At 50.9% G+C, this 14,838-nt stretch overlaps 2 protein-coding genes across 8 annotated transcripts in view; both read left to right on the top strand.

Moving 5' to 3' along the window:
* The window catches only part of MSANTD2 (Myb/SANT DNA binding domain containing 2), a 29,509-nt gene extending 27,061 nt beyond the window's left edge, over positions 1 to 2,448 (top strand). For 4 of the 5 annotated variants that reach the window (XR_004316983.1, XM_032472622.1, XM_032472623.1 and 1 more), the window contains one exon: positions 912 to 2,448. Coding sequence is in view for 3 of the 5 variants with exons in the window: in XM_032472622.1 (XP_032328513.1) it covers positions 912 to 1,764 (853 nt within the window). In the remaining 2 variants the exon portion in view is untranslated. The remainder of the gene's footprint in view (positions 1 to 911) is intronic. The other variant, XM_032472627.1, reaches the window with a different exon arrangement.
* A 4,027-nt stretch (positions 2,449 to 6,475) lies between these two features.
* Positions 6,476 to 14,753, top strand: ESAM (endothelial cell adhesion molecule). 3 transcript variants are annotated; one of them, XM_014565365.2, is made up of 7 exons: positions 6,476 to 6,701; positions 10,156 to 10,346; positions 11,342 to 11,549; positions 11,720 to 11,875; positions 13,130 to 13,252; positions 13,544 to 13,670; positions 13,912 to 14,753. In XM_014565365.2, the coding sequence occupies exons 1-7, from the start codon at positions 6,632 to 6,634 to the stop codon at positions 14,225 to 14,227; spliced, it is 1,191 nt and encodes a 396-aa protein (XP_014420851.2). In that variant the 5' UTR covers positions 6,476 to 6,631; the 3' UTR covers positions 14,228 to 14,753. The 3 variants fall into 3 exon arrangements, with proteins under 3 accessions (XP_014420851.2, XP_006174403.2, XP_032328519.1); XM_006174341.3 differs by having other exon boundaries at positions 11,345 to 11,549; XM_032472628.1 differs by lacking the exon at positions 13,130 to 13,252.
* The last annotated feature ends 85 nt before the right edge of the window (positions 14,754 to 14,838 follow it).

Here is a 14,838-nt window from a genome sequence, read left to right on the forward strand (position 1 = left end):
GTAATTGTTTGTTACTAAGTTAATATTGAACAAACTCCAATCTTCCAATACCAAAGTTTTGCCCTACCTGAGAAACAAAATTGTCAAAACTGAAATAATTTCTATACTTTTGCTTCCCTTTATAAAATATTTTTTAGAACAATCTCAATTCATTACTTGGAATTTTTCTCTCTTAAAACCAAAGGTCAATATGGACTTTCCAGCTGAAGTCTCAGATCTTAATTCTGTGCTAAACTGACAGTTTTTTTGTGGGGAGGGGGAGTAGTACTGTATTTCAGACAAATAGAAGAAAATGTCATTTTTTTTCATAATTTTGTATCAGATCATGAGTCTTAACTGGTTGTATATTTCCCTATGGCAAGCATGTATAGGCCAAAATTATTGAACTTTCAGAATTTCCAGATTAGAAATTAATCTGTTCATTTTTTTAACTAATACTGGTTACCTTTCTGAATACAGCATCCTTCACCTGCTTCTGATAGTTAGATCTGAAGGCCATCATATGCATTATAATAGCCACTTAAAAAAATTCATGACCCTTGTGTTTCTGAAATCTTAGGATCTTATATATCAATAGTTACTAAGTGTAATACGGCCAGACTTTAGAAATAATGGAAAGCAATTTATCATTAGTTCCTAGAAGCTTCCTGGGGTGAGCATTTCTCAGATTTTAATACTGTGATTATCTAGACTTGCACTGTCTGATATGGTAGCCACTAGTCACCTGCGGCTATTTAAATGTAATTTTAAATAAATTAAAATTTTAATACCTCACTCACACTAGCCACATTTTAAGTGCCAATGGCTAACGTATTGGACAGCACAGATATAGAACATTTCCACCACTGCAGGAAGTTCTGTTGGACAGTGCTCATCTAGACACCTGAGGTATCTTTTATTTCTCTTTCTAGGAAAAGAGACATCATGCAGAATATTGTACAGATTCTGGAATCAGTACAGTTGAAATGGGAACTGTTTCAGAGCTGGACAGACTTTTCAAGACTTCATCTTTCTAATAAACTGGCCATTTTTGGAATTGGTTATAACACTCGTTGGAAAGAGGATATCCGTTACCATTATGCTGAGATCAGCTCCCAGGTGCCCCTTGGCAAGCGCCTCCGGGAGTACTTCAATTCTGAGAAGCCCGAGGGACGGATCATCATGACCCGAGTGCAGAAAATGAACTGGAAAAATGTTTACTACAAATTTTTAGAGATCACTATTAGTGAAGCAAGGTGCCTGGAGCTGCACATGGAAATTGACTGGATACCCATTGCCCACTCCAAACCAACTGGTGGGAACGTTGTTCAGTATTTATTGCCAGGAGGCATTCCCAAAAGCCCAGGCCTCTATGCCATTGGCTACGAAGAGTGTATTGAGAGGCCCCCCTCACCCCACATGGAGCGACGTCCCCTGGACCCAGGAAAGGAGGGCCGGGTTGACATGGAAACCCTTTCAGCACAAGCCTCACTACAGGTGGAAATAGAGCCCACCCGAATTATCTATTGCTACCTCGGGATTGCTGAGGTCCGGACTCTGCAGCAATGCTTATTTTTACATTTCCAAGCAAATACCAAAACCTTCAGCAAAGATTGGGTTGGTATTAATGGGTTTTTGTCTCAGAACTGTATTGTGGATCCTGGAGTTTCCCCCAAATCCATCTATATCAAATTTGTAGAAGTAGAGAGGGATTTTCTTTCCGCCGGCTCTTTGGTTGAGTGCCTGGAAAAAGCCATTGGATACCCCTTAAAATTTAACAACTGAATGTCATCCTTCGTAAGGATTTGGGCTCTTACCTCTCTTCTCACTTCCCATTACCCAGACCGTCCCTCATCCAGATGCTGCCATCAGACTCTTCATGGAAACTGTTTCCACGATCAGGCCAGTACAACTAAGGAATCATAGCAGACTTTGGGCAGAAGAAACAGACCTCACCTGAAAATGCTCATTTTGAGCAAGCAAGCTACACAGCGGACTTGCATGGTGGGCAGTTGTTTCTTTTTTAAAAAACAAACAAAAAAAGCAATTTTTAAATGGATTTTAGAGCCCTAATGTAAACAAATGTTAGGTACATTCCATATTGGACAAAACTTATACTTTGAGTTTCATATGAAATTGAAAAATTGTATTTTTTTCACAATGTTTCATTTTTACACATCTCTATGTCTCTATATAAGTATTATTTACAATCTTGAATAAATAAGCAATAGATAATGGCAAGTTAAATCCTGAGTCACAGTAAATAGACTGTTTTTCAATATTACCCTTAGCTACTATTGTATATAATTTAGAGTTTCATTTTTTTCACCAACCAAGTGTTTTGCTATTCCCAATCAGTGTTGCCTGCAAAGACCTCTGTTTCTGTGATGTACCAACTTTATGATTGTGTTGCCATTTAAACTTTTTTAAGAAAAAAAATATTAAAGTAATTCCTGGCCTCGTGGCGTACTAGTTGGGCTTTCTGTAGCAGTGTGGGCACACTGGCAGTGGGGCTGTGCTCCGACTTCCCTGCTAGGAATGAACAGAACAAACAGAGCAGGACAGCTCCACTTCCTCTCACCCTCTACACAGTCCCCACTGACCAGTGTCATTATTTCTTGCCCGAGTACCAAGGGCCATTGGACATTTCATTTGGTATTACTTTTTCAAAAGCTACAAAATGATATTCCTTTTGGCTCTAAGTACATACATTTGTGAGAGACTTTCATCCCTCATCTTGACACTCAGTAATCAGGGGCAGCTCTCCCAGGGGTACAAGGGGGGAATTGATGCCATCATACTGCCTACACAAAAGGAGAGGAGATCTAATAGAAACATCCGAACAGAATTTGTCAGTGATCCAGAGGACAGGGAATTTTAAGGTATCAGTCCATTGGGAAGGTAACTATCACATTTAGATCGTTCAGAGATTTCTGTGGGTCAACGAGCACTACTCCACTGAGAGGTTAGTACTCTTGGCTGAGAACTAGCTTACTAGTAGGGTAGTCAAGGGTCACTTTGGTCTCATGGCAGGGACTTGTTAGACTGGTTATTTATTTATCTTTAATGATTCCCCCAACATCTCTCAGGTGCGCTACTTTAAATAGACTGCAAATCCAGGTAAGAGCTATAATTCTCCCTATTTTTCTATACTGTTGAAAGTAAAAGTAAAACATATTGATTAAAAAAATGTTACTTTCTTTCCCACTACCAAATGGTCTTAAATCAATGATTTTTTTTTCTCATTCTGATACCCCTTGGTTGTTCAATGCTTATTTATTTTTCTAATGGCTAGAGAGCTTACAGTCAATGGGATGACTTTTAATAATGTCCTTTGAGTCTGGGTTTATGGAGTTGGCTGTTTCCTGATGTGAGCTGCTAGGAGAGTATAAATATTCTGGAATGTGTGAGGGTAGCACCTCCTCTTCCTGGGCACAGTAAGTATGGGCCTTAGGAGATTCTTGTGAGTTTGCTCTTCTTTGGAACTTGGAATTGAAGTCCTAAAAGCTGAGGCCCCATTGACCATTTTGTGGCAATAATCTCATAGTATTAGTGCTAAGTGCTGCAGGAAAAAAGCATTATCACCAGGAGTAGTACATGACATCCTCCAAACTTTGCCTCTGACCAGCCCTAAAACTCACGTTGTGCTTCATTCATTTTTCCCTCTGTCCCACTTCTCACTGCTGTGAGTTACTTAGCAGGGGCAGCACATTTTGGGAGTGTTCAGTGAGCATGTTTGAGACCTACCTAACATTACCGAGGATGGGCATCGTTAGACCACTCTGAGCAGGCAGCATGGGGAATATGGCAAAGACTGACCAGTGTGTGTTTTCATGACACCAGTGTGTGTTTTCATGACGTGGCTTGGGATGGTGAGGGTAGGGGCAAGAGGACAAAGCTGAGCACTGGGAAATGGAGACTTGGAAAGAAAGTACCTTGCGGGTGCGGAATATCCACTCTCTTTGGCCAGAACAATCTAGAAAAGAGGACAGCAGGGTGTCCAGTAACGATAGGGGCATTCCTAAAAACAAAAAGTGGACTATTTAGACCTTAATGAAGCCTTATAACTGATTCAAGGGGGATGGAGACACTATATTCAAATGTAAGAATCAGCATTAGAAAATACTGTACAGATAAAAGAAGTATGATTGGGAGAAACGCTCGTAACCTGCAAGTCTCTCTTAATATATGAAACTATGAACTTGGCTTTTGCACGCAGCATGTTTGTGAAAGCCATTCCCAGGCCGCTCACAGATTATCTGTGCTAATATTCCCGCTTCACACGAAGGCAGAGAGCAATGTTCACCCTAAAATGCATCTCGGCAAAAACTTTCAGAAAGTAATGGAGCTGCTCTGCTAACTCCTACCACTTGACCGCTTCAGGGTAAGCAGAAAAAAAGTGGTTGGAATAGGTGATAGTGTAGAAAGTTCTCTGACTGGGTAAGAGCAGTGAAAGTGTCCTGAAGGGATTGCTCTTGTGTCACATGGAGAGGGTCACTGCTTACAAGTCTTTGGTTGTAGCTTCACTTCTGATGTAGATTACTTGGGAGGCAAATTCTGAAAAGTTAGCTCCTGAGAGTGAATGTTGAGGCTCTGCCGTGTGTAGTACTTGACAGGGATGAGCACAGCCTCTGTAATCAGATGCTTTGGTTTAACTGGGATGCAACCAAGAGCTCTGCATTGCCTTTCTTGGAAGGAGTTGTATTTGAGATAATCTAGCCCTGATCTGGAAACAAAGGAGGGATATTTAAAGAGGTGGTTTGCAATGAAAACTAAAGCATATTTTTAAAAAAGTTGACTGATGGAATAGAAAAACCAAACCAACAGCACCTTCTCCCCATACACACACAATTTACTTGACAATTCCAAGTTTATAGGTCCCTCTATAAGGGTATGAGACTGGCAGTTACCTAAAACTGTTGCCTTTGCTGTCACTGAGCTGCCAAGTGTTAGATTCCAGGGGTTGCATGAGCAGTCTAGTGTTTGCATAAGCATTTCTCAAAGCCACGGCATGGCAAGTATTTAAAGAGTAGCCAGAGGGGTCACACTAGGAAGAAGCAGCTGAGAGGGTCTGTGGGGCGCTGCGTAGAAACAGATCTTGGGCAGCCCGGGCTCAAGGATCACACTCAGTGTTAGAGCAGAACCTTGTAAAGTAAATGGAATCCAGGAAGCCTGGCTGCTTTTCTTCCCAGACAACTGCCACTCAGAGAAGGCAGCGCCAGGGATTCATTGTTATGTTTTCTGTCCTCGGTGACCTTTGCCCGGTTGTTGAGCTGTGCCCGGACGTTTGAAGCATCTTTATTTTGGCTGCCGGACAGAGAAGCCAGAACAGGTGCGTGCCCTTCTGTAAGGGAGTTGCAGCCGCCAGAGGGCGCAGAGGCGCCTTGGACCGACTGGCGGGGGATTCGAGGGGGTGGAGGGGGAAGGGACGGTTAAATTAAATTTCACAGCGAACAAGATGTAGTCCCGGGAATTAAAGGATCAGAGCCGGCCTGAGGAGGGATGGGAGGCAGCAAAGACATGGGGATAAATAAGTGGAGGGACTTTGTGCTGTCTACCTTCCTGCAGCTGCCGTCTCCTCCTCCTCGGTCAGCAAAAGGCTTTTCCGAGTTGAGCGGGAAACCAGGCTCTTGTTTACTCAGTTTCCTGCTCAGCTCCTGGGGTTTTCTTGCGCCAATCATTTCCCTGCCCCTGGTTTGCTGCACAAGCCCCGGCTGACCCTTAAGCCTGGGTTTAGGGAGTCTCCGAGAACCTAATGAGAGACCCCCCCCCCTTCTCTTCCCACAGGTGAACACAGTCCCCGCGTCCACCGCCGGCGCGGCCCCGGGCATCCTCTACCGCCGCCTCGGGCTCACGCGGCACGTGCGGGACTGTGCGGAGGCGGGCGTGGCCGCCTCCCTTCCAGGGCCGCTCCCTGGGCCGGCTCCCGCGGCCCAGACCGCCCCTGGCGCTGGGAAATCGGTAGTTTCGGCCCGCAGAACCGGGTCCGCGCGGCCGGCGCTCTGGCCCCTTCCTGCTGCTTCGATTCCCACGCCGCGGAGCCCCAGTGGCCCCTGGAAAAATGCGGCTCCCCTCCTCTTCCTTTAGGCTGAGGATGCGGCACACCTAAGCTCGGAGCCGGTTAGTCGGTCTGGAGCCTGGGCTGTTGAGGGTGTCGGGCGCGTGTGGCCCCTGGACGTCGGATAATCCCCAAACCTCCGGCCCTTCCTGGCCCTCCTGCCTACCCCACGCCGGCGAAGGAGGAAGAGTATGGCGCAGTGTGATAGTTCAGGACCCTTCTCTTCTGCCCTTGCCCCCCGCGGGCTGTGAGGATGCCACAGCTCACCCGACCCCACCCTGCGCCCTGAGCCGGCGGAGGCCTGGCATCCGGCCGTCGGAGCGCTAGGAGCGCCCCCCTCCCCCCGCGGCGGGTCACCCGCGCGCCCCGCCCGGGAGGACCGCGACCTCTCCGCCCCCTCTAATGCCCCGCCCCCGAGTCCCTGTCGGTCCCCACCCCACCACCGGCACACGAACGCACAGACTCTGGCCAGAGCGCCCTTGGTGTCAGTAGCCCGGCTCCCGCGTCCACTCCGGCTGTCGTGCAGCCTCAGCACCTGTCGGTCGGTGTGTCCCGGAGCCGGTGCCCCTGACTCCGTCAGGGCCAGGGAAGGCCATGGTTTCCCTGCCCGGGTCCCCGGCGACCAGCTTGCTTCGGTTTTTGTTCCTGGGGCTGACCACCCTCGGTGAGTGAAACCCTGGACCTGGAGGAGACATGAGACGGGAGAATGGGTGAACCTGACCCTGAGGAAGGCGGTTTGGGCACTGATGAGGAACTGGGAGGGACGGGACTCCCGCCTCTGACTCTCTCCCTTCCTCTACTTCTACTTTCCCTCATGCAGGGTATCACTGTCTGGTGCTGACTTCTGTCCCCCTGTGCCAGGGAACAGCTACCACTTTGGGCGCCGTGTTTGTGTGTGCGATAGGGGAGAGGGTTAGGGCATCGCTTGGGGTGAGTGACTGGAACCATTCCTCACCCCCACTCCCCACCTCCACCCAGCAGAGCCGGATGAGCTGAGCTGCTCGATAAGACGCTGGCTAAAGAGCTTAAGGACTTAACTGCAGCCCCCCTCCCGCCCCCTACCCACACCCCAACCCCACACACAAGCTGATGTACAAGAGCCCCTGGGGAATTCCCTGGTCCCTAGGCTTGACAAACGCACTTCACGCTCCTCACATCAATTCCCCAGCCCAGAACCTCCCTCTTGCCCCCTCCTGCTTCCTGCCCTGGGAAACCAGGGAGGTGCCCCAAAAGCACGACCGTGAGGTCATTTGGGACACAGGAAATGGAGGAGGGGTTCGAATGCCGAGCTGAGCAGAATTATGAACCCCCCCCAAGAGGTCCACTACCCCCATTGGTTCCCAGAGCCAAAAGGACAAAGGAAATAGAGAGGAGGGCCTCAAAGAGCCAGAGAATTAGGGCACCTCCATAGAGCAAGTGCTTGAGGAGTGTTGGAGGCTTCCAGGAGCTGGGGGTGGCCCAGGGCAACATCTGGGGGAAAAAAGGACCCTCAGGAACCCATTATAAGCTGTTTTACTTATAAGGAAACAGGCTTTCCTGCCATCCTTCTTCAAGGATCCCGAATGGGGGTGAAGGGTAGGTTTGTCGGGATCAGCTTTAACTCATTTCTCTCAGGTTGGAGGTCACCAGGGAAAGTGAGGCTTGGAAAGATGTAGAGAGCAACTGAACCACAGTGATGGGGACTGAGATGGGAACCACCTAAATTTCACCCTTTAGCCCAGTCTGTGCTGCAAGGGTGTTGGAGCATGAAGTATTAGGGTCCCCAGACAAAGCGGGACTCAAGACCAGACTGCCAGCCACAACAAAGCCTGGACAGCTTCCTCCCCCTCTAGGCTTGGTGGGCCTGCTCCAGGGTCCCTTAATGTCTCAGCCCCACCTCCCAACTTCAGCCTCAACACCCCTTTCCTTTTTTGCATTTTCCCCCAACTTCCCCAGCTCCCTTCCTGCTGAGGATCTCAGAAGTAAGGGAGAAAAATTCAAGTTTGCGTACAGGGCGTCATCTGCAGCTCTCCTACACCCTGTTCTCTTTCCATCCTAATTCTGAGCCTCAGTTTTCATACTCAGGGCCTCGACCTCAACATCACTTCAGGGCTGCCCTGGGGACTGCCTGGCTCCAGCCGCCCACTTGAGGGTTAAATGGTCCACAGGATGGCGGTGCTTTGGGGTGGGCAGGCAGGCATTAGCTCTAACCTATGGGGCTCCGGAGAGGCCCTTCTGCTCCGAGCAGGGCTCCTCCTTGGTGGCTCAGTGCTGCTGCCCCTGGGGCGTGAGAAGCCCGCGGGGGGAGTTTCTCAGAGAAAGAGGGAGACTAAAAATAGTAGCCCTGGGGAGCGGGCCCATTTTTGTCCTCCTTCGCTCTGGCCTGCTCCTTCACTCTGGTCTGAAGTGGGTCCCTCTCCTGGGCTCCTCTGTCTCCTTCACTCAGACCCCGCCCCCCCTTTCCCTCTCCCTGTGGTACCTGGAAGCGAAAGGGGACAAGGGTTGAGGGGCTTCTGCTCCAGCGGACACCCAGGACCCAGGGCAGGAAGCCGGGCCCTCTCCAGCTCCTAGTCTCTGGCTGGCGGCGCAGCACGGAGCCTTTGCCCAGAGTGCGCTGTGGACCGTACTAGTGATTTTTATTCCCCCTCTACCTTTTGCAAAGTGAAATTATAAATGCAGGACCTGGGGGAGGTTCCTGGGGGTCCCAAGACGGAGGCAGCTGGCCCCTCTCGGGGGACCCAGGCAGGTTTCTGGGCTGGAACCGTGTCTGGCCGCTCTGAGTGAGCTGCAGAAGGACTGGGCCAGAGGGACACCACCCGCAGGCCTCGCAGGGTCCCCGCTGGTGAACAGGTCCCGAGGGGCCATCCGGCTCCTTGAGGCGAGGCTGTTTTCGCCTACAGAGCCTCCGGTCCGGCGGCGGCCTCCTCATTGTCTTCAGGCTTATCAACAGGCACAAGTTTCCTGCTCAGCCTGCAGGGACCCGCCAGGAAATGGAAAAGGGGCTGCTAAGAAGGCCAAGGAATAAGGGTAGGGGTTCTGTAAAGAGGAGCAGCCAGGAAGCGGTGGGGGTGGCATGCATCCTGGCCGGATCCGCTCTGGGGCCCTTAGAAGCCTTCAGCCCCTCTCTAGGAGGGTGGAACGCCCAGCCTGTGTGCGGCCTCTGTCCCTGACCACCACGCAGAGGTGGCACTGGTGACACTAGTGCGGAGTGTTGAGGCCGAGAAAGAGCAGGCCCAAGGACTAGGGCCGCCAGCATCCCCAGGCCTGGCGAGGTACAAGCCCAAGGTTATTCCCCCAAAGGGCTTTTGTCTCGGCTGCTCCATTGTCTCTCCAAAGGGTAGTGAGTGTTCCTGGATGCCATGATTCAACAGTCACCTCCTTGAAACCAACCCTCGGCCACCTTCCGAAGGCCATATGCAGGCAGACAGCTGCGAACTTGGTTGTTTTGTACTTGATTGCCGGGAGACCTTCGTTCTCCCAGCTTGGCCCTGATTCCCTGTGACCTCAGAGGTCCTGGCCCAGATCCCCTGGACCCCAAAAGGGCCCTTAGAAGCTTCCCTGGGGAAATGCATGTGTGGAGACTGAGTGGGAGGGTGGGGAGCACCCAGTCGCTGGGCCGGGCTGGGCGCTGGGCCGCTCCAGTCTCCCTGGTTCAGAGTAGTTCAGGAGCCGCAGGGCTGACCGGTAACTGATTAACCATCCCAACCCCCTACGCCCATCTGGCTGAGACCTCGGGAGATGGGAACGCTGTTGATCCTGGCCTGGGTCTCTCCCTGTTGGCTTTTGCCCCCAAGAAATTGCGGGAGCAAGTAGCTTATGTGGAGCATAGATCAAAACTTCTAATCTGCCCCTTCCTCTTTGTTGTCTTCCCCTTCTCGCTGAAAATCTTCCCCCTCCCCTTGGGGCTCGGAAATCTCCGCTTCTGGATACAAATAAATGCAGAAACACGTGTTCCCATCCCTGCTACAAGGCTGAGGTTGGGGAGGATAAGCCCTGGTGAAACTGACAGTGGGGTCCCACGTCAGCCATCCTTGGGCTGTCCCGGAGACCTGCAGTGCCGGGACCCCGCGAGGCTCGTCCTCCCCTCCAGCTGCACGTTGGACAGAGTCTGCACTCACCTTCCTCGCTCTCGTCCCCAGCACCCCCATCGCGGGCCCAGCTGGAGCTGCACGTGCCCCCTGGACTGACCAAGCTGCAGGCGATAGAGGGAGCAGAAGTGGTGCTCCCCATGTGGTACACACTGCAAGGGGAGGTGTCTTCGACCAAGCCCAAGCCTTGGGAGGTGCTCACCCTGATGTGGTTCTTAGAGGAAGAGAAGGGTCTGATGGAGGTGAGGAAATCCTCTCGGCAGAGGCTAGCTACATCCATTGGGAGCCATAGAGGGGACCTGGCAACCGTGGGAGGGTGGCCAGGGAATGGAAGTTGCAAAGGAATTTCAGGGAAAAGCAAGGTCCTCCTCACCAGTTCAATTTTTGTTTTGATCTTGGAGTCTTCCCCAAAGAATTCTCTTTCCCCCAGGTTCCCCTGGAAGTCCAGTGCACACTGACAAGTGGACAGGCGCTTTGCTAGGTGAGGGGGAACGTGAGGATTGAGGGTATAGGAGAGTTAGGGCAAGTATCACATAACTTTTAAAAGGTGAGCATCTTCTCATTTTCACATTATCTGTACTGGGGACATTATCACAGGCCATTTCTCTTCCCAAATGATTATCTGTCCTGCTGCCCCTTTATAACCCCCTGGAGAGGCAAGGAGCAGTCTCCTCCTACAATCTCCCATTACCCTCCTTCCTGACATCAGACTCAGAGGCAAGTTTATCCAGAAACCAACAAAACCATCATTTTCAGCCCCTTACTTGCATGGCTCGTTGCAGGGCCCTAGAAAGCATGTTTGGAAGGTCATTTGATAAGTAGGGGGTAAGTATGAAAGAAACTCAGACTACAGGGGTGGATCCAGGTTCCATAGGGCCTTAAACATTGAGGGAATCTTCAAAATAAATTTAAAAGTGTATTTTTTCTCTTGGAGCTACCCAGCAGTCTAAGTTTCTTTCATACATTCCCCTGTTTGCACCATCTCTTGTCCATCATACCACTTTCTAAACTCCCAAGTGGGAGATGAAGACACAGTGTACAGGGGAACAGGAACTGCTCTGGTGAAGAGGACCTGGGGCAGTGAGAGAGTGGCTAGGGGCACAGGGGGTGAATGGAGAGCTGGGCTGGGTGCAGGTGAGGGGCATTTGAAGACCTCCAGTTTGGGGGAGGGCAGGGGAGGAGCTGCCCACGGACACAAAGCACGCATGTAATAACGGGGAGGTGTCATGCCCCACAGCAGGTGTTGTCGCACATCAGTGGGGTCACCTCTAGCAAAACTGGAGCCTCCCTGGTCTACTCCATGCCCTCCCGGAATGTGTCCCTGCGGCTCCAGGGCCTGAAGGAGAAAGACTCTGGGCCCTACCTCTGTTCTGTGAATGTGCAAGCCAGTCAAGGCAAAGAGAGCAGAGTTCACAGCAGCAGAACGTTAGAACTCAATGTGCTGGGTAAGTGGGGAGCACCCCGGGGAGGTCAGGGAGGTCCCTCTCCCAAACGACTGAGTGTGAAGGTCGGGGGAGGGGCAGAGGGAGTGACAGAAGGGTCAGTGTGTGGGAGTGGGGGAGGGGAGCTGTTGGTGCCCTGGCTGTGAGTTTTTAACCTGTCTCCCCTCTGCCAGTTCCTCCAGCTCCTCCATCCTGCCACCTCCGGGGCGTGCCCCGCGTGGGGACCAACGTGACCCTGGGCTGCCAGTCCCCAAGGAGCAAGCCTGCTGCCCAATATCAGTGGGTGCGGTCGCCCCCATCCTCCCAGGTTTTCTTTGCACCAGCTTTAGGTGAGGGGACTTCTGGAGACAACTGAGAGTGTGGCTGGGGTGGGGGAAATGAGGTACCAGAGGGGCTGGGGTGCAGGGGGAGGCCAAGCTAAAGAACACTGGGTAGAGGAGGAGGATGTGGGGAGGGGGCTGGAGAAAGAGGGCCTGGCAGGTGCAGGCGCTGTACTGGGGCTTTCCCGCGCTGTGCACTGATGGTACTTACTCCAGAGGCTGGGGGGCCAGAAGACCTGCGTGCAGATTCCAGCTAAGCCACTCACTAGGTGTGTGACTTTGTGCCTCTATTTCTTCATCTGTAAAATGGGATTATCAATAGCCCTGAGTTGAACCTACCAGCTGTAAAAGACATTTGGGGGCAATTGGAACTTTTTTTTTCAATTTTACTGAGATATAATTGATGAAACCTTTTTAATATGGAGTATTTGATGCTTTCACAGAATTATTATTAATTTATCAGGTGTGGTAATGGTTTGTGGTTATGTGGGACAATATCCTTACTTTTTGTTTCATGCTGAAATGTTTATTTTAATACGTCTCAGAAAAAAAGAGAAAGAAAGAAAATAAGTAAAGCAAAATGTTAGTAATTATTGAATTTAAGTTGGTGGATATATGGATTTTCATTTTGTCCCTCTTTCTACTTTTCATTTGACCATTTTTATAATAAAAGGTTTTAACTTTTTTACCTAGTGCTTAAAGCAAAGATTTGTTGTGAAACTTTTGTAATTTAGCACACAGAAAGAGCTCACTCAGTCTTTGGTGTGGTGAGCAGCCAGTACACTTTAATTGTTAAAATCATTAGATCATTTCATATAATCCTTTCAACACTGTCAGGTAGGTCATATTACCCCATTTTACAGATGAAGAAATTGGGACCCAGGGATAGCAAGTAATTTCTTTAAAGTCACATGCCTAAAACCCAGGTTTTCTAATTCTCTCCCAATGTTCTTTCTCTCTCACTGCTCTGCCATTCAGAAATAAAAGTAAAAATTGTGTTTGGGTTTTTCTGGGCATCATTTCCTCTTTAGCCTCCTCTCAGATATCACTCGGGGACACTGAGCAGTGGAAATGGGGACAGGTATTGAGCTAGAAGTTCGGCAGCCAGGAGCAGAACCAGAATACCAGCTGTCACGCCTGTCCCTCCATCAGGGAACAGACAGCAAGTCTCCCAGCCTGTCAAAGAGGACATTCAGAGGCGGGGTGGGATTTTTTTTTATGGGAAAGAGGATCCCTGGACTGATGGCTAAATTGTGTTCACAGATGCCATCCGTGGGTCTTTAAGCCTCAAAAACCTTTCCATTTCCATGTCCGGAGTGTATATTTGCAAGGCCCACAATGAGGTGGGCAGTGCCCAGTGCAATGTGACCCTGGAAGTGAGCACAGGTCAGTGAGGGGTAAGTGTGGTTAAGGAGACGATTGGTCAATGGTACGGGTGGGTGTGCAAGAGAAGAGTGGAGGCCTGTCTGCTGAGGCCTCTCATTATAACAGGACAAGGAGCTTGTCTTGATCAAATGTGCATACAAGCATTGGGTCAGTGACCACTTTCTGCTTGACAGTCACCTTCTCTAACAAAGGGAGAAAATGCATGTGGTGGCCATGGGACAGTGCAGCACTGGGGTTGGAAAAGGCGGCTGAGCAGCTGGGAGTCCCCCTCTGACAGCAAGGTTTTTCCAGGCCATGGGGCTACGGTGGTTGCTGGAGCTGTAGTGGGCACCCTGGTTGGACTGGGGCTGCTGGCAGTGCTGGTCATCCTGTACCATCGCCGGGCCAAGGCCCTAGAGGAGCCGGCCAACGATATCAAGTAAGTGTCCCCAGTCCCTGCCAGGATGGGGCTCTCCTAGCTCCCCTTGCAGGGGCTGGGAATTCAGGTAGCTGTCATCTCATGAAAGAAGGACAGTGGCTGAAACATCATTCCTATGCGCAGTTTAAGGGAACGAGGAGTGTTGAAGGGGGGGTGGTGGTGAGAGTAAGACAACGCTTGTGGAAACTCTTCCCTCCCCCTCTTCCAGCTTCTGACCTTGTATTACTTCTTTGATGACTAGGGAGGACGCCATCGCTCCCCGGACCCTGCCCTGGCCCAAGGGATCAGACACAATCTCCAAGAATGGGACCCTTTCCTCTGTCACCTCAGCGCGAGCCCTCCGGCTGCCTCGAGGCACCCCCAGGCCTGGTGCATTGACCCCCACACCCAGCCTCTCCAGTCAGGTCCCGCCCTCCCCAGGGCTGCCCAGGACAGATGGGGCCCACCCTCAACCAATATCCCATAACCCTGCTGGGGTCTCTTCCTCTGCTCTGAGCCGCATGGGTGCTGTCCCCGTGATGGTGCCCGCCCAGAGTCAGGCTGGGTCTCTGGTGTGATGGCTTGGCCCCTCGCTGGCTAAGCCATCTGGTTTCTCTCCTTCCTGTAGGGGACATCCCCAGCACAGAGGCCTGAGTCTTGGCAGGGTGGCCACATTCCACACCTCCAGTCCTCTGCCCACACCTTTCTTTACTATGGGGAAACTGAATCTCAGTTAAGACCCAAATTTCCAGGACATAGGAGAACAGGAAGTGGGCCTGGGATTCGGAAAAGCCTCCACCCCCTTCCTGGGCCTTCTCTCTCTGAGACTGGAGTGGAATGCTGCTGAGAATGCTACCACCCCCCTAGCCCCCCGGGGCCAGGAAGGGCCTGCCAGCCAAGCCCTCCAGGCCCCCCTGGCCTGGACCCCACCCCATCTAACACCATTCTTCACTCCTACTCCAGCTCCCTGCGTTAATATAACCTGTCCTGCTGGCCTGGTTGGGTTTGGGGGCGAGGGATAAGTACGGTATTTTTTAAACTAACTTGAAATGCATGATTTTGCTTTTATTTAGCAAACTTCAATAAAGATACATTGTGTTTGTATGGGAAGTGAGAGCGTCAAATTGCCTTTTCAAACCTGGAATTCCCAGGAGAGGCTGAGTCTCAGGATGATGCAAAGAGGACACTA

The sequence above is a fragment of the Camelus ferus genome, chromosome 33 (genome assembly GCF_009834535.1).
Source record: "Camelus ferus isolate YT-003-E chromosome 33, BCGSAC_Cfer_1.0, whole genome shotgun sequence".
NCBI classification, from domain to species: domain Eukaryota; kingdom Metazoa; phylum Chordata; class Mammalia; order Artiodactyla; family Camelidae; genus Camelus; species Camelus ferus.